The 20715-nt window shown below is 53.7% G+C and overlaps 2 protein-coding genes across 3 annotated transcripts in view; one reads left to right on the top strand and one right to left on the bottom strand.

The window, feature by feature from the left end:
- Positions 1 to 3391: 3391 nt before the first annotated feature.
- LOC133345870 (THO complex subunit 4-like) lies at positions 3392 to 8761 on the bottom strand. 2 transcript variants are annotated; one of them, XM_061556941.1, is made up of 6 exons: positions 8346 to 8761; positions 5781 to 5906; positions 5248 to 5392; positions 4566 to 4632; positions 3986 to 4187; positions 3392 to 3671 (listed from the first exon to the last, which is right to left on the bottom strand). In XM_061556941.1, the coding sequence occupies exons 1-6, from the start codon at positions 8619 to 8621 to the stop codon at positions 3657 to 3659; spliced, it is 831 nt and encodes a 276-aa protein (XP_061412925.1). In that variant the 5' UTR covers positions 8622 to 8761; the 3' UTR covers positions 3392 to 3656. The 2 variants fall into 2 exon arrangements, with proteins under 2 accessions (XP_061412925.1, XP_061412916.1); XM_061556932.1 differs by having other exon boundaries at positions 5248 to 5395; positions 8346 to 8760.
- A 1144-nt stretch (positions 8762 to 9905) lies between these two features.
- Positions 9906 to 20715, top strand: part of LOC133347853 (AP-5 complex subunit zeta-1-like) — a 23927-nt gene continuing 13117 nt past the window's right edge. The window contains 17 exon segments of the mRNA XM_061560534.1: positions 9906 to 10061; positions 13698 to 13838; positions 14299 to 14602; positions 14714 to 14867; positions 15083 to 15207; positions 15718 to 15874; positions 16387 to 16530; positions 16697 to 16734; positions 16849 to 17011; positions 17123 to 17292; positions 17605 to 17741; positions 18629 to 18763; positions 19043 to 19154; positions 19423 to 19523; positions 20051 to 20109; positions 20112 to 20179; positions 20675 to 20683. Coding sequence (XP_061416518.1) covers positions 10027 to 10061; positions 13698 to 13838; positions 14299 to 14602; positions 14714 to 14867; positions 15083 to 15207; positions 15718 to 15874; positions 16387 to 16530; positions 16697 to 16734; positions 16849 to 17011; positions 17123 to 17292; positions 17605 to 17741; positions 18629 to 18763; positions 19043 to 19154; positions 19423 to 19523; positions 20051 to 20109; positions 20112 to 20179; positions 20675 to 20683 — 2052 coding nt within the window. The 5' untranslated portion in view covers positions 9906 to 10026.

A 20715-nucleotide genomic window follows, 5' to 3' on the forward strand; every position in this document is an offset into this window, starting at 1 on the left:
ATCACCACGAGATGATGCTCATTGGCGCCGGCGTGAATAGATACAACAAAACCAAGCAATATCCATCACAGTATAAAAAAATGTTTTTAACACATCCTCTCAGCCAGTGAAATATACGCTCAGGAATTTTTATTTTTTTGTTGAGACTCCCATGGCTGAAAGTGGCTTATCCCGAGTGTTGTGCACCGATTCGTCATGGATGGAGATCGTGTTGCATACCTGTCAACCCACATTCTTGTACAGGGAAAATTTAGTTTTCAGGTCCATCCGGCGTAAAGCCGTTTCAAATACGGGCAAAACATGTTTTTGTGTTTCTCCCTTATGGAAGGGACTTTTGTAGGATGAACGTTGAGATTTATAAGGAGCACGGGGTAACCAATAAGGTCTGACTTGGTCTGTAATAAGGTAGGGCACTGACAAGGGGGTTGACAGGCATGGTGTGTTGATTGCTGTATCTCGCGATGCAATCAATAGATACATTTAATTACACCCGTGTAAATTTCGATTTAAAGCTTTCGTGACTGCAGGGATTCATATTCTTGGTTCTATCGGTGAAGTCACGTAAAATGGAAATAATACAATTAATTTGATTTTATAATTTTCTTTTATAAAAATACTTTTATTTTATAAATTAATTTTATTAAAATACTTTTATTTTATAGTTTTATTTTATAAAAATACTTATTTATTATTTCCCTTCTACGTGACTTCACCGACAGAACCAAGAATATCCACGCGTGTATTTACCGGCGCGTTGTGGCACATGAGCCCTACGGCCACCGGAGGGCGCAATATCCATCACATTCAAACATTTTAATTCCCCCCACCCCCAAAACTGAATGAGGACATACTCTTTGGTTCTTTCGGTAAGGCCACGTTGAAAGAAAATAAAATAAATATTTTATTTATTTAATTTATTTATATAAAAGAAAAAATGTATTTATTTAATTTATTTTCTTTCTCCGTGACTTTACCGAAAGAAGCAAAGAGTAATTCCTGCAGTCACGAAAGCTCCGAATCAAGTTTAAATGAGGACAGTTTATCATGTGGCTAACGGGGGCGAATCATGACAGGCCAACTGGTAGTGACGGGGCAGCATCTGAATTATTACAGGCGACGCAAATTAATATAAAAGTCTAAGGGATCTCACCTCATCTCGTGTTTACAGCATTGAGCCAGTGGCGTGAAAGTTCCGAATTCCTACGGCAGGAGCGAGCCCCGATTCATAGGACAACCACGGCTGATGAAGGGTCGTGGAATCGAACTCGCAAACTTCCGAACGTGAGCCGCTCGGTTGACCGCGAGCCGCTCGGTTGACCGCGAGCCGCTCGGTTGACCGCTGAAGCCGTCTGGCCGGTTTTACACACAGCAGTAAATAAATGTCCTCTCTCCAGCGACTCGTAATTTGCTTGGCCATGGGGACGTGGCTGTGTGGCTCAGAGGCATCCTTCACTTAAATCCAACCGAGAGCCCATTTGTGGCACGGCTCGTGGAAGCCGTCTCAAAGCCATTGTGCTTAACTTGAGCCAGCTCCGAGCATCGGTCCCAGCCATGCTCAGGATTTATGTGGGCCGAGCACACTCATGCGTCTTTGACAGCAATTCTGAGCGACTTAAGCCTGAACTGAGCTGCAACGCAAGACCGTGGGCCTGAGAGTCTCTTAATTTAAAGGGAAGCATGGAGGTCACAAAAACATGCGCCAGACCGGGGACATTTGATGGTGCAGCAGCATACACCCCAGGCGCTGACGTGAACCTCAGTCAGCTTAGTTCATTTCCACTCAGCAGTGGATGGAGAATGACCACCAACACCCTCGTGATTATGACACTGAAGGCCACACCAAAGTATCGGCGACATGTCTCCCACCGGGCAAGGCGATACCGAGCACAACCTCGGGCCGCGGCTATTCTGGGCCCGGGAGAGATTTACGATGATGGCTTGGACCCATTGCAGAGGACCACGCGAGTGGGGACAGCACATACTCTCTCCGCAGGGGCATGACACAGCAGAGTAGGGTGGTTAAAAAAAAAAATTTTGCAAATACCGGTAACCGAATGAAAAAAACCGGTTACCAAGTGAAGCGAAGGGAGGCTGCCGTGGTGTAATGGTTGGTACACAACTTTTGGAAAATCCCCGTCTCCTTGTAGGTCTTGCACAGGAGCTGTTTTTCACCAGCCATTATCAATCCACTACTGGATGGCCTCCCCAAGCCGTTGTCTTGCAATATAACAATCCATCCAACTGCTGCACCAGAGCGGACTTCATTGCTACATCTGTGGCCAATGTCCTCATGCACGTTTCCTCTTTTTTCTGCCACTCCCATCATATCTCGACCACCAGCCATCATCCTGAGTGGCAACATGTCCCACCCACTTGCCCTTAATGTTTCCAGCTTGCTTTTGTTCTCTAATCCACGTTCCTGTCCCAATGTAATTCCACGCACGTGTACCTACATATTTATTCTACCTGAAATTGTTGTATTTTGAAGTTTTAATCCTGGCGGTGTTGACTATTGTGCGGTGTTAAAGCGCCTTGAAGTAATCCCATGTTTAAGCCAATACACTTTAATCCTGAAGCCATCATGGGGCAAAACGTGGCGTGAGCCCCCGCGGTACGGGTAACGGGGGCCCATGCGGTTTTAGCAGCTGTGCCACTGCTGCATTCCTTGCCAAGGAAGGCGATTGAATGTCGCTGGTGTCTGGCAGCAATGGCGAGGTTTGTCCTCGTTAGTGCAGCGGCAAGGACTGTGCACAACAAGTGGTGACTGATCCCACGTGGCACACAAGCACCGGCTACCTACTCATAATTACACAAACCCATTCTCAAGGCACACAAAGATAACGATCCCCAGTATAGCTTTAACAAGCTCTTGGGGGCAAGTGCAAGTAGCATTACGTATATATCCATAAACACGAGCAAACCGACAACCAAGATCTACACTCCCAACAACCGCTATCCACACCTCAAAAGCCACTTGCGCACACATTGCATGCAACATCCACTCATACACAACGCCTACAATGCAATACCCATCCCAGAACCCTCTCTCCAAGAAACCTCCTCGCGCAACCCAAAAACCCTCATCGAACTTTTCCACCAGTTTATCTCCCACTAACATTTATACCCACTCTTCAACAGCCCTACACCCTTAATTCACACTTGAACACTGGAACATCAGCGCATCAGATACACACCAGCACAGCATTACCGTTCACACAACCCCACAGGCACACACCATCCAATCACCTTCACACACACTTCCAATTACGTATCTCAACCTCAAGATCGAACCAGAATATCCTTCTCGCTCGCACCCGCTGGAACTTTGTGCAAGAGGACGTATAGCGCTCTCTAGTGGAGGCTGCACGCACAGAAATTCGCGTGACGACCGTTTGTGAGACTCATCGTTTATTGTTACAGAGGCAATTTAACTGGAGTTGTACAAGACATTCACGCATAACAAGCTAACACAAATTTGCTTGTACAAAAACCATGACTAGTATAAAACATTGAACCTAAAACAAAAGATAGCTAACAAACCCTACGCCTTATTCCCTGTCTTGTTTATGTACACAACATGGACGTTACGGTATTCCAAATCTCTCTCATCTTCTCAGAGATGGCTGGCTTCAGGACGCGTCGTGTTTCTCGCTCGTTTAACTTGTGTCCATCTGGAAAATAAAACAGGGAAGGCCGACATTAATTCAGACACTGCCACTGCCCACCAAAGGCCAAGTTAAGCAGTGCAACACTCGTGCCACGTTCCAGTCGAGGGTCGCTGCCAGACTGCACAAGGGATGACGAAACTGAACGAGGGAATATGCCGAGACTGTCTATTGGGGGAGATGGAGAAAATAAAACCAGCTCGGGAAAGCATTCATCCAGCAGTGGACTTGACCACGGCTGCTGTTAAGTTTCCGAGCCACACGATAACGCAGCAAGATGATTCCAGTGGAGTGGGAGAGGCGCTGGAACACGCTCTCACCTTGGCATTGTAGGCATCGAGTTGAGCGTCCAGCTCTTCAGCCGACAAGTTGGGCCGGCTATCGCGGGCACCCCGCCCTCGGCCCCGTCCGCGGCCCTGTGCACCACCTCGGGCCCCGCGACCCCTCATGCCGCCGCCTACCATGACGCCCCGGCCACGGGCAAACCCGCGGCCCGCGTTAAACGTGCCGCCGCCCTGCAGCCTGCGTGCAGAGAGACGCGCGCGCAAACAGCTCAGCCAGATGTCGTCATTTCACACGCCGCATCTCCGACGCTCAAGACATTGAGTTGTGAGCTCTGAGCCGGTAACAATGTTCACTTATGTATTACAAAACACTCTGAAATGCCACAAGTTAAGTTTGCCCCCAAGGACTCCATTTAACCCACACCATTTCAGTCAGACTTAGGTCATTTTTCTATTGTAAATTTTGGACCATGACAAGAGAATATGCAAGGTGCTTGCCAAGGAATTTAATGGCCTTATGAATGCAAAAGATTATCATAAAATTATACAAGTTTGCCACCGTGTGGATGTGGGTGGCATAAAACTCCAGGTTGGTGGTGCGGTGGGTGGTGCTCACCCAAGGGCCTGCCGTGGCCGAGGGGCATCGATCTGCGACGTCACGAGTTGGATGTTCATCTGTCGGCCTGACAGGAGGACGGAGGACACGGAGCGTTAACCAGCGCACTCGTATGAACCCTGAAATACGTTTTGACAAGTCGTCGCATGCAATCGCGTCAGCTCAGAGACGTCGCACAAGGTGACGGCATCGAAAAAGAGACAAGTCGCAGACACAGCGTACGTTGGTCAAGGTTGATCTGTTTTGCTTAAATTTAGCGCCAATAGCTTAGTGTATTATTGGCTAATTTTGGACAACACTTTAACCCATTTGGCCAGTTTGATAATACACTTTTAAGAACATGACTTGACTTTAACATTTTGTTAACGAGTATCTTTAGCCAGGCGGCGGTGGCGCATGCTGTTAAAACTCCCTTTCCGGGTGCATCGTGGTGCTATACCCTGGCTTGCCAGACGGCGGTACACTATTGCTCCCTTACTCACGTAGGTTTGCTCTAAGTGCTGGGATTTCCTTCCACGTGTACCCAATTGGCAGATTACACGTTTATAGAGGACTGCAGAGCTTGGTAGGGGGGGGGATTTTGCACCGGTTCACCACCTGGCACGTTACTCATTGCTATTAACGAGAGCTACTGTGACATCCAACCCGTCTTTGTGGCCCAAGGGTCTACGCCGGCACTCACCGTCGAGAGGCACGCCGTTGTACTGCTTCATGGCCTTGATGGCGTCGGCGCGGCGCTCAAAGTGGACGTCGGCCGTACCCAGAGAGCGGCCCGAGCGGTCGTAGTGCACCGCCGCCTTGCGCAGCGGCCCAAACTCCGCAAACAGCTCCTACGGGGCCACAGAGCAGCACCCGACACTCAGCCAAGACACCCGCGAGGTGGCCGGGCAGCCCGAGCTCGCACAGCACTTCTCAATCTCCGATCCTCAAGACTCGTCACACTCCATCTGTCCAAGTTTACCAATCTTAAAGCACAAGCTGTAACAAAGGCAGTATCACGCTCAAGGGCAATTGCGTATTTTGCAGGAAATTTTTCAAATTTAGACCACGACACCAGCAAACAAGATTGATTCGCTGCCTCTACAGAGATTGCGTCTATATCTTTTAGACAGAATGTTGCATCGCGAAACCCTGGTGGCCAGCGACAATCTTGAGGATGCGTCGTGCACCGAAGGGCTTGGGAATGGGGCGGTCCAGTACAGGCGGCGGTGGTACCTGGATGTCGGCGTCCGATACTCCGAAGTCGAGGTTGGAGACGAGCAGTTTGCCTCCGCGCTCCTGCACCACCGAGCCGTCAAACATGTCGTGCTGCCAGCGCTCCGCCACCCGCTGCGGCTGTTGCTGCACAAACCAAACGCGAGCACACACAAACGTGGTCACGACGGCGCCTGACTGCCACCATGTCCTCGCCCCTCCTGCGCTGTTCCCACCCGCTGGTGTTGGCCTCCTGCGCTAACAGCTTGTGCGTGCGCCACGCTGCCACGGCGCCAACCTCCAAGCAGCCGGGCGTTGCTCTGTCAAGTCGACGTCTAGTCACTCAAAGTTGATTTTAGAGCTCAATATGTTGAGCTACATACATAGAGTTCCCCTTAACGTTAATGGATGAGATCAAGCCTGTGGCTTCACAGTCTCAAGGGGTCCATTGTGATTTGACTATATATTGGAAACCACAAAAAGGCACAATAAATCCCGTGGCAATAGAAAGATTGGCCAATTCCAATCTCAAGGCAGCGTTTTGCTTAACGTGGGAGGAAACCAGAGGATTGCTGTGCTGCCATCTTGCAGCCCAGCAGGTCTTGAGTTTCACAAATCTTTGTGCGATCCACCAACCCTCGCCTCCAAAGCGCCGGATCACAGGCGTGCAGAGCCACCAGGGGTCTGGTGGATGCGGTGTCCAGCACGTGGATATACAGCGTGGCAGGGCCGGCTGTCGTCAATGAAGACCTCGGGGGTTCAGCTGCTCTTCCATCACGATTCAGGCGCACGGCTCAACAATGAGGATGAACAAGGCGCTTTGCTAAAAAACATCACAACATTTAACTCTACCAGAAGGATCCGATTTCATCGGCATGACGCACGCTTTTTCCTAAGCAGTTTGGTAAACTACAGACATTAACAGCTTGTACTGTGGTAGTAAGTCACGCTGCCACTGTGATATTATACCACCACCGCTGACCACTGTGCTGGATCGGTCACCGTGCGAGCATTGCCGTCAAATGGGAGGCAGCATGCTGCTGCCGCCAATCACCACCGAGGTTGCAGAGAGTGGCAGGCGCAGGCGACATCACGAACGCACCATGACCATGTTTGGTGTTGACAAGCGATTTAAGGGGGTAGGGGTGAGACTTAAACGAATGACGAAAAAAAATTATGCGCAAAGACTAATTGAGAATGGAATAGCCAATTCCTTGAATGCACATTAGTGTATGGGAATTCCATTTTCCATAAGAATATATACGAGCATTCCTGACAATCGTTCTAGGTCGGACACGGATGAAGAATAGGGGGACATGGTTAAGGGATTGTTGTGGGTGAGGCTGTTTAGAGCGATGGGGCTGATAGCGCATTCTAGTTACTGCAGCAGCAATCATTATCAGCAGTCGTCCTCGCTACCACCCCGTTCGCATGAGGCCATCACAACTCCAACACGAGATGCCAAACAAGAGCCACCGCGCGCCAAACACCACACAAACCCGCGGCGTGACCGCGCTCGAGTCAATGTCCAAACCGCGCACGCGACGAACGCCACTCGGGAATTTTCATCAAGTTGCAATCAATCCCGTGTTAAGTAGTCGAGACGCACACCGATCAGGCCTGATCATCTACCCGGGGAGCGGGTGGTTCCTGGGGCCCCGGGCACACACCCGCCGCCTCCACCAGGGCTGCGCTTGCTCTCCATCTCCTCGGCCCCGGCTCTCTCGGTCTCTCCTACGGCGACGGCGGTGACCCAGACTCTTCGTGTTCTTCACGGCTCAGTCCTCACAATCATCATCATCCTCTCTCGGAGTTCGTCGTCTCGCGTTGCACACCCCTCGCGCGGTCCCAGCTCTCACCCAATGAAGAGACTCGCGCAGTTTCACCAAGTCCTCGCAGTGGTTGTCAATACATTTCGGCCGGGGAGAAGCGAACCATCTTATATCAAAGTCACACGCAGCTCGATCTCCCCCCAATCAGCAACTCGCAGCAGGGGGCCGTGTTCGCATCTTCAGTGAAAGCGGCGCTGCTCCTCGACCCGTGACACTAAAATTCGCGTTTCTCATCAACATTTTCATCATCTCCCACGGAAGACGTAGCAGCTAGAATCTCTTTCCTGCGCAGCTCCACTCCTCCGCCTGGCTCCGCGGCCAGAGAAAAAGCCACAGGCCGTCTCTTATCACCTTGGTCTTCAGCAACATCGCTCTATTTCACCATCATGAGCATCAGATGACCAGCATGAGGCGGCTCCTGTCCGACTCGAGGCCGAGGCCTGGGTGTTGGAGAGGGGTGAGGCTCGGATGGGACAATCGCGGCCTTCAATGGGAGGCGGCGGTCTCGCTCCGGGCCAAATCGACACGGCAATGCGCGTGAAGACGGGAGCGTGGCGAGGGTGGCGAGTTGCCGACCCGCTCCCCTGGCCGCGGGGGTGGATTAAACGCAGCGAATTCCCGGCGAGAGCGACGCGGCGGACACACAGAGAGACAGAGAGAGAGAGACACGCGAGACTCGGCGCGACGACACAAAATGGCCCCCGCCGCCGCGCATGGCGAGGCTTGCTCCGGCTCCCCGCGCCGCTTCTCCTACCCGCGTGAACGCTGCTGGGCCCTGCGCGGCGCGGCCTCGCTTGAACACGGCCGTTTGCACGGGGCTTCGAAGGCCGAGCGAGGCGACCCCGAGCCCCACGCCGCCTCCTCCTCCTCGGCCGCCGCGGCCTCCACGCGGGCCGCCTCCTCGGAGCCCGCGCAGGCCGACGCCTGCTCCTCGCCCGCCGCGGCCGCCTCGTCCGCCGCGGCCGCCGATCCCCTTCTGTCGGTTCTGCTTGATGATGTCGTCCAGGGACATGTCGAGTTTGTCAGCCATGGTGGCGCTGCGTTTGTGACGAGGAGACGAAGAGGCTGTTGTTTGTAGACGGGAGGCGCGGAGAGCAGCACGATGCGAAATGGCGGCGCGAGGAGAGAAGGCGGGAGGGAGTGGATGACGTCACTGGCGGATGTGACGTAGCGGAGGGGGGAGGGGCCTTATCTCATTGACGGATGTGACGTAGGGCGTCGCGGAGGTGCCTTCTCTCACAGGCGGATGTGACGTAGTGGCATAACGGAGGGGGAAGGGGCCTTATCTCATTGACGGATGTGACGTGGGGCGTAGCGGAGGGGGGAGGGGCCTCATCTCGCAGGCGGATGTGACGTAGGGGCATTGCGGAGGGGGAGGGGCCTTGACTCACAGGCGGACGTGACGTAGAGACATAGCGGAGGGGGAGGGGCTTTATCTCACAGGCGGATGTAAACGTTGGCAAAGTGCCGTGACGTCAACCGTGTTTTTTACGCGTCCGTTGACGTCATGCACGTCTCATTAAATAGACTGGTGACTTTAACAGATGACACGGGGATAAGGGAACATCCATTTAGTAGTTTTTAGTAAGTTCGCAAAAATCTGTCAAAACTTGACCCCTCGACCCCTCCCTGTACGCACGCGTACGTACACTTGACGCACCTCCCCCGAAACCTATTGAACGGCAGATATTTAATCCACGCATATTAACGTGTCTAAGCAAACAGACCACCGCCGGACTATCCAACTCATTTCAATGCCAATGTAGACAAATTATTATAGAGGCTTCATCCCCCTCCCCCCGTTTCCTATGCCTACGAATATTGTCAGTAGACCCCCGATACGCAAGCGTACACATTTGGGTTAACATCCCCCTCCATGCGTACGAACTAAATGGATGGCTACTCTTTGGTTTTTTCGGTAAAGTCAAATGTATAAAATGTGATTTTATTTATTTTTATTTTTTTACCTACGTGACTTTACCGAAAAAACCAAAGCGTATGAATCCTTGCAGTCACGAAAGCTTCAAATCTAGAATAAATGTATTGGCCCCTAACGGGAAGAAACTGAACACGTTTTTCCAGAGCAGATGCGGCGTGACGAGGAAATAGGACGTGACGTCACGGAGCGCGCGATTTCATTGGCTGGCGAGCTACATCCGGGGTCACAGCGCCCCTCGGCAGCCAATCACGTGGTGACCCCATCCCGCGGGGAGAGGGAGGGGCGGTAGCCCTGGGATTTTTTTTGACCAATCACACGCCGGCTCCGCGTGTCACGTGGTGTGGTTTTTTTTTTAAAGGGACGTGGCACGTGGTGACCCCGTGGGTCACGAGACCCCGGGCAGTAGCGAGCGAGTCCATTTGTTGTTGTAGTTGTTGTTTTATTGTTGTTGTTTATTATTCTCGTTTATTCTTTTGTGTATCGGTCGCTTGCACCGATGGCGAGCGTGGACTTCTGGCTGCTGCAGGCTCGGTGAGTGGCTGTCTTAATCCCAAACTATGATCACTGTTACATTGGTTTTATGGCTTTAGTTTGGTGATTTTGAAGACGTTTTGGTTTAGCCATCCATGTTTGTTTGTTGTAGTACAGAGTTAGCCTGATGACTTTAATCTACATTGTCTTGTGGTTGTTATTGTTTGACTTGCATCCCATTGGGATTTTTGCACACAGCGTTGAAATATTTGGTGTTTTTTCTGGAAGATTGCTGTTTTTTCCAGGATTTTTCTGTTGCGTGTAATTACTTTAAGATGTTTCTTGTTCATGTTTTTGTTTTGTTGCGGTTGCACCCGAGTCAAGAGCCGCATGGCTCACAGGGTCATACCTAACCAATGAAACTGAAAACTGCTGACAATAGCCGGGCAGTGTTGGCTCACTGCTGCTGTTGCTACAATTAACGAAGCGGGCAGCAGTTTCGCCTTCTTCCCCGTGTTGTGTGCCCCTTCTTGGGGTACACGGCTGACGAAGAGCATCGTTTGTTCAACACGAGCCAAACCTCTGAACCGCGGTGTCGGCATTCGGTATCTCATTGGCAGACTCAGGCTTGCTCGACTCAATGCTGGTGAACGGGTTAGTTTGTGTTGTGTATCGATGGCCCATGTCCTCCTACACAGCGGGTCATTGTCCCTGCCATCTCGCAAGCTCGTCAGTGTTCACAGCGAAAGCCTGACTTGCTGACGAGACAATGAAGGCCGAAGCCTGGCTCAGAGTTCCCCTGTACGAACCCCCAAATCACTCCTAGAAGGCCGCGTGGCTGATGGTATATTGTAAAATGTGTTTTTTTGTAATGCGGATGGAGTTAAGATTCGGAAGTTTATTTCTCGAGTGAAGCCTTATTGAGGCTCCAAAATTAAAATTAAGATCTTATTGAGGCGTGTTGTCCGCATATTCATGCTGATCTTAAAGGTGCATTGAAAAATGTTGATACTCCGACTGATGCTCCTGCTGTTGTGGAGTGACTCATGCAGCCAGCTATGGCTGCAGGGTTTGGCGGTACATGTTGTTTATGTCATTTATTGTGAAAATTCGGTCACAGTTCCTATGATCACTGTTTCATTGCTTGTATGGTTTGGCCATGTTTGTTTGTTGTAGTACAGAGTTAGACTGATGGCCTTAATCTAAGTTGTCTTGTGGTTGTTATTGTTGTTTGACTTGCATCCCACTGAGATGTTTGCACACAGTGTTGGTGTACGGTGCTTTTTCTGCAATATTTTGCTGTCTTTTATTGGATTTTCTGTTTGCACATAGTCACTTTAAGATGTTTTCTTGTTCATATTTTTGTTTGTTGCGGTTGCACCCGATTCAAGAGCCGAATGGCTCACAGGGCTATACCTAATACATTAACTTGAACTTGATTTACCACCAGGACTGCCCTCAATAACGAATATTAAAATTGCTCCGCCAACGTAATTATTTACTCACAGAGCAATTACAGCTGTCATTTTACATCGCGTCTGGCACCCCCCCCCCCTCTTCAGCGTCAGACAAATGAGCGTGGAGGGGCTGCGAGGAACAAGAGCGCCTTGGGATGCGCTCTGTGGACTTGGCAAATCGTTTGCGATTCGAATGTTCACACGGGGGGGGGGGCGATGGCGTTGGTAGTTGCGGTGGTGGCTCCTAACCACCGCTAGAAGCTGCTGCTTCATCGGGGAGGGGATATCCCTATCAACCCATACGGTTTATTAAATTTACCCCGTATTCTTGTACAGGGAAATAGAGTTTTCAGGTCCATACGGCGTAAAGCCGTTTCAATACGGGCAAAAAAATGTATCATAGGGTCAAATAAAGTAAGTGTGTTGTTGAACTCTTAATTTTCTGTGTTTATTTTTGTACATTTACTAAATGTGAATCCACATAGCAAGCAAGCATCAGCATGCAAGATCACAGATAGTAAGCATAAGTAGCATCATTGACACCAATTATCAAAATGAATCCATACAACTGTTATTGTTTAGTAACGTAACTTTGTCTATGTTTCTCCCTTGGGATGGGACTTACTTAGTAGGATGAACGTTGAGATTTTTAGAAGGGCATCGGGTGAACAATAAGGTCTAATAATATCGTTTTTTTTGTTTAGATCGCATAAATATATAAATGTGTCGTTAAACAGAACAGGCCAAATTCGTTACTAGTACAGCACACCAATGTGTTGAAGAGCAAAGCCACAACATTCACAATCTGGGTACGCCGTTTCGCCAGTAATTACAACTAGCAACCATTTACGCGTTAAATAATGTCTGAATTGGTCTGTAATAAGATAGGCAGTGATAATTGGTTCTTTACCCTTCTATCTGGCAACAAAACTGACACCTTTTTGCAAGGAGTCATGTTTGCATAGACCGCAATACCTGCAGTCATAAATACAAACAAAAGACATAACTCTGATAATGTGCACTGTCCTATCAGAGTTATGTCTTTTGTTTGTATTTATGACTGCAGGTATTGCGGTCTATGCAAACATGACTCCTTGCAAAAAGGTGTCAGTTTTGTTGCCAGATAGAAGGGTAAAGAACCAATTATCATATTTTTACTGGCAAATGAGGTCCCCATAGTGAAGATAGGCAGTGATAAGGGATTGACAGGCGTGGGTATGCCCTGATGTTAAAGACCCATCACTGCTTCATGCCCCCCGACACAAAAACCATCGGTGGCCAGAGGGCTGGCGTGGAACTTTTCTCTGGAGCAGAGACGTGGACGTGGACATGAGAAATGGATACAAAGTCTAAAAAGTACCCAAAGAAGCATGGTGAGGTGCACGGTGGGAATTACAAATACTCGAGCTGCACCGTAGCCATGGTGGGGGGGGGGGGGGGGGGGTCACATTGTGGGACCGTGAGCGGGTGGCGACGGTTGTGGGGGGGGACCCTCATCCACCAGTGGATTGCTCATGGCTGAATTCATTATGATCAACGATAGAAAGGTAAAGGTTGCAGCCCTGCGATTCCTTGCTCACACCACGGAGGGAGCTCCTCGAGAGGGAGCTCTAGAGGTGGACCCTGACCTCCGTTCGGCCAACTGCGGTGCGCCCATTTATTGCACTAATTGATACCTGATAATTGTTTTTTTACCCTTCTATCTGGCAACAAAACTGACACCTTTTTTACAAGGAGTCATGTTTGCATAGACCACAATACCTGCAGTCATAATGCAAACAAAAAACATAACTCTGATATTGTATGCACTGTCCTTGAAGTTGATTGGTCCACACCCGAGACAGCTTTCCTTAAGGAAAAAAAGGTGTTAGTTTTGTTGCCAGATAGAAGGGTAAAAAAAACAATTATATTTTTTACTGGCAAATGAGGTTCCAATGGTGTAATTGATACCTGTCAACCTCTTATCATTGCCTGCCTGATTACAGACCAATTCAGACCTTATTGGTCACCCCGTGCCCTTATAAATCTCAACTTTCATCCAACAGAGTCCCATCACAAGGGAGAAACACAAACAGTATTGAAACGGCTGTACGCGTATGGACCTGAAAACTCAATTTCCCTGTACAAGAATACGGGGTAAACCGTATGGGTTGACAGGTATGCTAAATGATCCCACCGAGCCAGCTATGATTAACCCTCGTGTTGCGGTTGTAACGTTGCCACCCCCGTCTCCGTGCAGGGCGCTGGACGGCACCGAGGTGGACGACTTCTGCCGTCGCCTCGCCGCTGCGCTGGTGGCACGGGGGGACACCGGCGCCGAGGCCACCGTGCTGCTCCAGCGCCTGCACCTCGTGGTGTCGGCCAGCAGGAAGAGACGGAGGTACGGTGACGCTAGCGCCTCGCCGCCAGATGGGGGCCTGGGTTCGATTCCTGCCTCGGGAGTTTGTGTGCGTGTGTGACCGTGTGCATATGTATTTGTGGAGAGCGGTCAACGCGCTGCACTACGAACCCGGCGACCCGAGTTTGATTTCTACTCACGGCCAAAACCAATTTTCTAAATCTGTCCTGGGCCTCCCCTAGGTCGACTCGGCATCAAATCAGTACTTGGTATGATGTGTTAACATCGCTACTGGGGAGACACAGGCACCCAGGCGTGGGCCGGCCACCCACCCCCTCGTGTGCCGTGCCGGCCTTCATCGGTGCTCGCTAACAGCACTTGCCCCAACCGTCTGTTTAGGTTACACGGGGGGATCTTTGTCTTTTTGTGCGTATATTTGTGCGACTGTGTGTGTGAGTGTGACCATGTGTGTGTGACTGCGTGTGGTTTACCCATCGCACAGGCTGCCGAGGGAGGTTCTGGACAAGCTGCTGGCCATGCTACTGTTCCCCACCGCCCCAGACAGCGTGCACACGCTGTGCGCCGGCGTGCTGCGGGACTTGGGGCCCCGGCTCGCCCCCGCGCTGCCCCACGCTTCCGAGCCGGGGCCCGGGGACAACACTGCCACTCCTCCCACCCCCACTGCGAGCTCTGCCGGTGCCACCGCCACGGAGCCTCCGCTGCTCTCCTTGACACTGCTGTGCGATGATGTGGCGGCCCTGGACGCCTCGACCCTGACTCGCCTGGCGCCCGTGCTGCTCGCTCAGGTGAACGGCTCACCCTGGTGACGGGCTCTTTGCTCGGTAAATTAGGGCGTTGCCCGGCTCGTTAACGGTGTCACCCGATTAACGGGATGGTTGGCGCGACCTCTGCCACAGGGCAACGTGAACGGAGAGGTGCAGCAGCTGCTGGGACGAGTTTTGCGGCTGCTGGAGGGGAGGGGGGGCATCCCCGAGGGGGGCTCGGGGGCCCCCCGCTTGCTGGCTGTGCTGGCTCGCATCGTGCACCTCTACCCTGCCCTGCTCACCTCTGGTGAGACGACCTCGCTATGACCTTTTCCGTGACCTCGTAATGACGCGCGGGGTCGCCTGCGCAGCGGCTCTTGTTTGCGCCGGCGTGGTTCTCGAGTTAAAGGCCGAATGACATCTGGGGAAGGCGGGTGTGGTGCGGTTTCTCTGATCATGGTGTCTGACCTCCCGGGTTCCCCTGCCCCGCTGTGCGTGTGGTGCGTGCGGTGCGCGCCACAGAGCAGTGCGACGCTGTGAGCCGCCGTCTCGCCCAGTGGCTTCGCTACACGGGGACCTCCCAAGGAGCCCCCTCCTCCCACTCCTCCTCCTCGGCCGGATTCTTCTCAGCGGCGCGGGGGAAGCAGGTACCGTCACTTGCCCGTGAAGTCTATCAGCCCCGATAGAAATGGGTTTAACAGCGTGCTGATGAGAAAGAGAAAGTCCAAACCCGTGCAAGTTTTAATACAATTTGATGATCCTCATTTGCAAGAGTGACGTAGGGCACCAAAATTACAAAAGAAATCATATGAAAAGAAAGAATAATTAAGCAAAAATAAATCGGAGCGAAAACAAAATGGGGTAGTAAAGGTTGCTCACGCCTTCTGTTCCATTCTGGCTAGAGCTATTGAATGAGATGGAAGTATCAACACTTTACCCCTCCACACGAGGCCTCCCGTTCTACTAACTGTGGTGGTACCCAATTATACTTCTGGTGGGTGGACAGAGGCGGTTGATTTAAGAAGCTTGCCTCATTGTTCCAACTGCTGCGTCTGGAGATCAAACCGGCGACCCGGTTTCAAGTCCGATGTGCTGACCGTCACTTGCACCCCGTCTACCACCACCCTCTCCTCCCCACTGTGCCCCTGCACCCCTAGCTGGCTCCTGTGCAGGAGGTGGATGGCAGCCCAGTGGGAGACTTCTTTACCGTGCTGTGCATTGGTCAGCACTACACTCACGAGCAGTGGCTGCACCTTCACTCCTTCTCCATGCTGCGCCTCTGGCTGCAGGCCTGCCTCACCCTCACCCCCGCTGGTAAGCTCGTCTCCCTCCCCCCCGCTTCACCCCCCCACTCGCCCCGCTAGCCTCCCTACCTCCCCCCCGCCGTGACCTCGACAATTACCGCTTTGTCGTCGAAGCAATAAATAAGCACTGAAGTAATAGGAGAGCGGCGGGGACACGAGGTAGGTCTGATAGAGACGAGAGAGCAGACGCCACCGGTTGGGATGCATGACCTTACATGCGCACACGCACAATCGCGCGGAACAAGAGCAGAAGGGATCGACGGAGATCCGGCGCCATCCCTCGCAGAAGAGGAAAGGGAGTTCGAGGAGACGATGCATGCACGCGTGACCATTCACTGCTCCATGGCTCGGCGGCGGAGCAAGCCGCTCGCAATCGGGAGGTCGCAAGTACAAATCCTGGTTGGGGGGGGGGGAGGATGGTTGACCCACCTTGACACCCCCACATGTTTAACCGACCTGGCCGCTGTCTCTGACCCCCATATGTGACGTGCCACGCGTGTGGCCCCCGCCACCTCTGCGTAGAGGGGCGCGTGTCGTTGCCGGGCGGCTCGGTGTCGTCGCTGGTGTCGGGGGCGTCGGCGGCGTCGGCGCAGGGCGGCGCCCGTGACCGCCTCGCGCGCGCCGCCTTCGAGTACAGCCTCCGCGTGCTGGGCCAGGCCGAGAGGAGTAAGTACCGCTCACCGCCACTCTCGCTCACCACGACCGCCCACCACCACCGTCGCCACGCCAACAACGTTCGCTCACCACGTTCGCTCACCACGCTCGCTCGCCACACATCTCACCTCCTTGTGTATCCGCCCCCTCCACCCACCCCTCATTTGTTCTTCCACAGAAGCCACGAAGAGGATTGACGCTGAACTCCAGGGAGCGGTGAGACGTGGTGCACACTCACTCGGATTGAAACAAACTCACTCGCACCCACGCTCGAGCACGCTCGCAATCTAACCGTCGGCGTGTGTGTGGGCCTGTGCGTGCCCGTTCCAGTGCGTGGAGGAGGCACTGTCTCTGCTACAGTTGCTGTGCCGCCTGGACCCTGACCTCGTGACCCCAGCGTTCTCGGCCGTGTCGCGTCTCTCGGGGAGTCTCCTCTCCTCCCGATCGCACCCACGCGCCCTCCTCCCCGCCGCACACTTTCTGCTGCACCACGGTGAGGGGAACCGCACCGTCGCGCACACTCCCGCGCCATCTGTCCTGCCGTCTTGCATCGACCACTCCGTGACCTCGCCACGTTCCCCACCCCCCACCCACCGTGGCGTAGGCGAGACGCTGGCGGTGGATGCCAGCGCCGCGTGCCGGGCGGCGCTGACGCGACTGCCCTCCGAGCTGGGTCGCGACCCCGTGACTTCTCAACTGCTGGTCACATTCTGCCGCCGCAACGCGTCGCGGCTAAGCGATGTCCTGCCAAGAACGTTTCCCAGCTTGCTCAAGGTGCCCCCTCCCCCTAACACCACTACTTGCATGACCTGTACCACCACCAGTACGCATCACCTCGACCACCACCAGCACGAATACCACCAGCACTGCCGCTACTGCTGCGGTGTAAATCACGAGGATATTTTTCCGCTGCATTTGAGGGGCATGCACTGCTTGGGTAGACATCGTTTGCAGGTCTTTCGTGGCCATGGGCCATTCGCTCAGCGGGGCCAATGGCGTGACCCCGCGTGACCACATGTGACCACACGTGACCCCGCGTGACCACACGTGACCCCGCGTGACTCCGTTTGACCCCACATGGCACAGCTGGTGGCGTGGCACACCGTGGCGCTGCTTCCCGACTTGGTGGAGCTCATGCCGGCGATAATGGGCCGGTCCACCGCCCTGGAGCTCTTCCACAGCCTCCTGGACCTGCCCGTCCTCACAGCCGCCCTGACCCTGCGGTAACGCTTCCCTCCCCTCACCTCCCCTCGCCTGCCCACTCCTCTCCTCCCCACTGGTCTCCTCCCCACTCCTATCTTACCCACTCCTCTCGTCCCCACTCCTCTCCTCCCCACTGGTCTCCTCCCCACTCCTATATTACCTACTCCTCTCCTCCCCACTCGTCTCCTCCCCACTCCTATCTTACCCACTCGTCTCCTCCCCACTCATCTCCTCCCCACTCCTATCTTACCCACTCCTCTCCTCCCCTCCTCTCTCCTCCCCTCTCCAAACCAACTCTCCACTCCTTCCCCTCCCCTGCACTCTCCTCCCCTCCCTTCTCTCCTCCCCTTACCCCCACACTCCCCTCCCATCTCCTTCCTCCCCTGCCCTCTTCTCTCTTATATACCCGTATTTTAATAAGAAGAATAACAATTTCGATTTAAAGCTTTCGTGACTGCAGGGATTCGTATTCTTGGTTCTTTTGGTAAAGTCCCGCTACTAGTCCATAATTGGCAAATAAGTAACGGCAAAGCAGTTATAAGTGACTCACAGAATTGTGCGCAGTTGCATATACAGTCCACGACTTCCCTGAAGGCAAACACCTTCAGTGAGCGCGATGCGGTTTGAATTAGATCCTCGTCGAATAAAAAGCAAGTTGACAAGTCCTTACTTACTAACAACTCCTATAATATTTCATTGCTGGAGGGGTTGCCCCCCCCACCTGAAAATCCCGGCTCCGCCATTGGCACGATGCAGTTTTCACACCGAGGTGCCAGAACCCACGGAAAGGTGGGAGGAAAGCAGCCAGAACCGACGCTACCAGCAATTGCCCGAGCTCTATTTAGCAAATATGCACTCCCCTCCCGTGTCTCCAGCTCATTCATCTCATACTTGCGTCTCTGTACAGGTACGAGGGGGGTGCCACCACCTCGAACAGACCGGCGGGTGAGCTGCCCCACGAGGCAACCCTTGACCCCCTCACTCAGGGCATGCTGCGTTTCCTACTGAGGGAGGAGTCCGGCTTGGGAGATACCATTGACAAGTAAGGCACGGTGCGGTGGGAGGGATGGGAGGGAGATACCATTGACAAGTAAGGGGGGGTGGGGGGGGGGGGATGGGGGGGAGATACCATTTATAGTAAGGCACAGTGGGGTTGGGGGGGGTGGGAGGGAGGGAGGGAGATACCATTAATAGTAAGGCACGGTGGGGTGGGGGGGATGTGGAGGGAGATACCATTGACAAGTAAGGCTTGGGGGGAGATGCAATTGACAGAGCACAGAGGGCTACAATGATGACGTGGCGGTTGTGGTGGTGGCTGCAGGCTGGCGATGCTGCACGGGGAGCTGGAGTCGCTGCGTGGGCACCGGCGCGTGCTGCTGTGCGCTCGCGCCGCCCCCGTCCTGCTCCACGCCTTCTTCTGCGCGCTAGCTCACGTGAGAGGCCCCCCCCCCCCCCCCCCTGAGCTAGCGCTACAGTCGCGTGCCACTCGCGTGAGGCCCCCCCCCCCCCCTGAGCTAGCGCTACAGTCGCGTGCCACTCGTGTGAGGACCCCCCCCCGCGAGCTAGCGCTACAGTCGCGTGCCACTCGCGTGAGGCCCCCCCCCCCGCGAGCTAGCGCTACAGTCGCGAGCCACTCTCGCTCCCCTCCGTGGCCTTCGCGTCTCTCACCGTCGCTTTCGTGATTTGTTTTTGTTTGCGTAGCGGGCGGACGAGGAGGAGCTGGTGGCGGAGCTGTTCCCCGTGCTGCTGGAGCGGAGCACTCAGCTCTACGGCATCGCCGCCTTCCAAGCGGACGTGCTGCGGTACGGGAGTGGGGGGCCGTGGGGGGCCGCGGGGGGTAGCGGGTGGAGGTTTGGGGGTCGAGGGGGGGGTCGGGGATGGCAGGGTTTGGGGATGAATTGAAATCGTAATTAATCGTCATTGAGAGCTGACGTGACACGCTGTGTGTGTGTGTGTGGGCTTGTGCACGTGTTCCAGTGTGTGTGTGTATATGTGCGTGTGTGGGGAGTGGGAGTGTAGTAGTTAACACGCTGCTGTACGAACCCGGCGACCCGAATTGGATTCCCACTCACGGCCAACACGAGTGAACGTTATCTGAACCGGTCATGGGCCTCCCCTAGGTCGACTCAACCTCAAATGAGGACCTGGTGCGGTGTGTAAACATCGCCACTGGGGAAATGAAGGTGGCCGGGCATGGTGTTGGCCACCCAACCTCTCGTGTGCCGTGCCGGCCTTCATAGGTGCACGCTAACAGCACTTGCCCCAGCAGTGTTAAGGCTATACGGGGGATCTTTGTGTGTATGTGTGTGATGTGTTTGTGTGTGTGCAGTTTGCTGGGGGCGGAGGTGGAGCGTGTTTGCTCACTGCAGCCGTCGCTGCTGCTGGCGCACTCGGAGACGTCGCCCACGTGGTCTCCTCTCTCTCCAGCCCCGACCACGAGTCACTCCTCGTCAGCCTGGTACCAGCATCGCCACCACCGCCACTATCACCACCGCCACCACCAGCATCACCAGCACTGTCACCACCAGCACCACATCACCACAGTTGCTGTGGCTACTGGGTTTTACTTACAGTCGCCCTGCTTGCACTAAATGCCAGAACCCATGAGACCAGGACCCATGCCAGGGCCTGGTGCTCTGGGCCTTGTTAATCTGCTCACAGTTACATGTGAGGAAAATGATGTATTGTCCATCTAAGGTTAGCGATCATCCACGTTGTGAGCAGTTGCACGTGACCGGTTTTGGGAACACCTGGACACCCGATGCCGAGGTTAGGGTGAGAGTCCGAAAGTCGATACGGCGTCCCTGCGCCGGCCTCAACACCCAGGACCTCTGTGGAGTAACCCAACCCAAGCTGGTTTACCATGTGGTCTTCTTGGTTAACGTGCGGCTGGTTAACTTGCGGTTCCCGTGGTCACCGCGCGATTGCCGCACGGCTGCCGTGGCGTGCGCAGGTGTGGGCGGTGGGCGAGCATGCGCCGGGCGACGCGCCGCA

This window comes from Lethenteron reissneri, chromosome 3, assembly GCF_015708825.2.
Source record: "Lethenteron reissneri isolate LAM-NWPU_2019-01 chromosome 3, ASM1570882v1, whole genome shotgun sequence".
Taxonomy (NCBI): domain Eukaryota; kingdom Metazoa; phylum Chordata; class Hyperoartia; order Petromyzontiformes; family Petromyzontidae; genus Lethenteron; species Lethenteron reissneri.

What these genes read in the sequence shown, in the direction of transcription:
- LOC133345870 (XM_061556932.1), bottom strand. Translation starts at nt 8,621, where the DNA reads ATGGCTGACAAACTCGACATGTCCCTGGACGACATCATCAAGCAGAAC. An exon ending in GCCCAGCAGCGTTCACGCGG is followed by an intron (nt 5,907 to 8,345) that starts GTAGGAGAAGCG and finishes TGGTTTGTGCAG; the next exon opens with CAACAGCCGCAGCGGGTGGC. An exon ending in CAACGGCGTGCCTCTCGACG is followed by an intron (nt 4,633 to 5,247) that starts GTGAGTGCCGGC and finishes TCCTCCTGTCAG; the next exon opens with GCCGACAGATGAACATCCAA.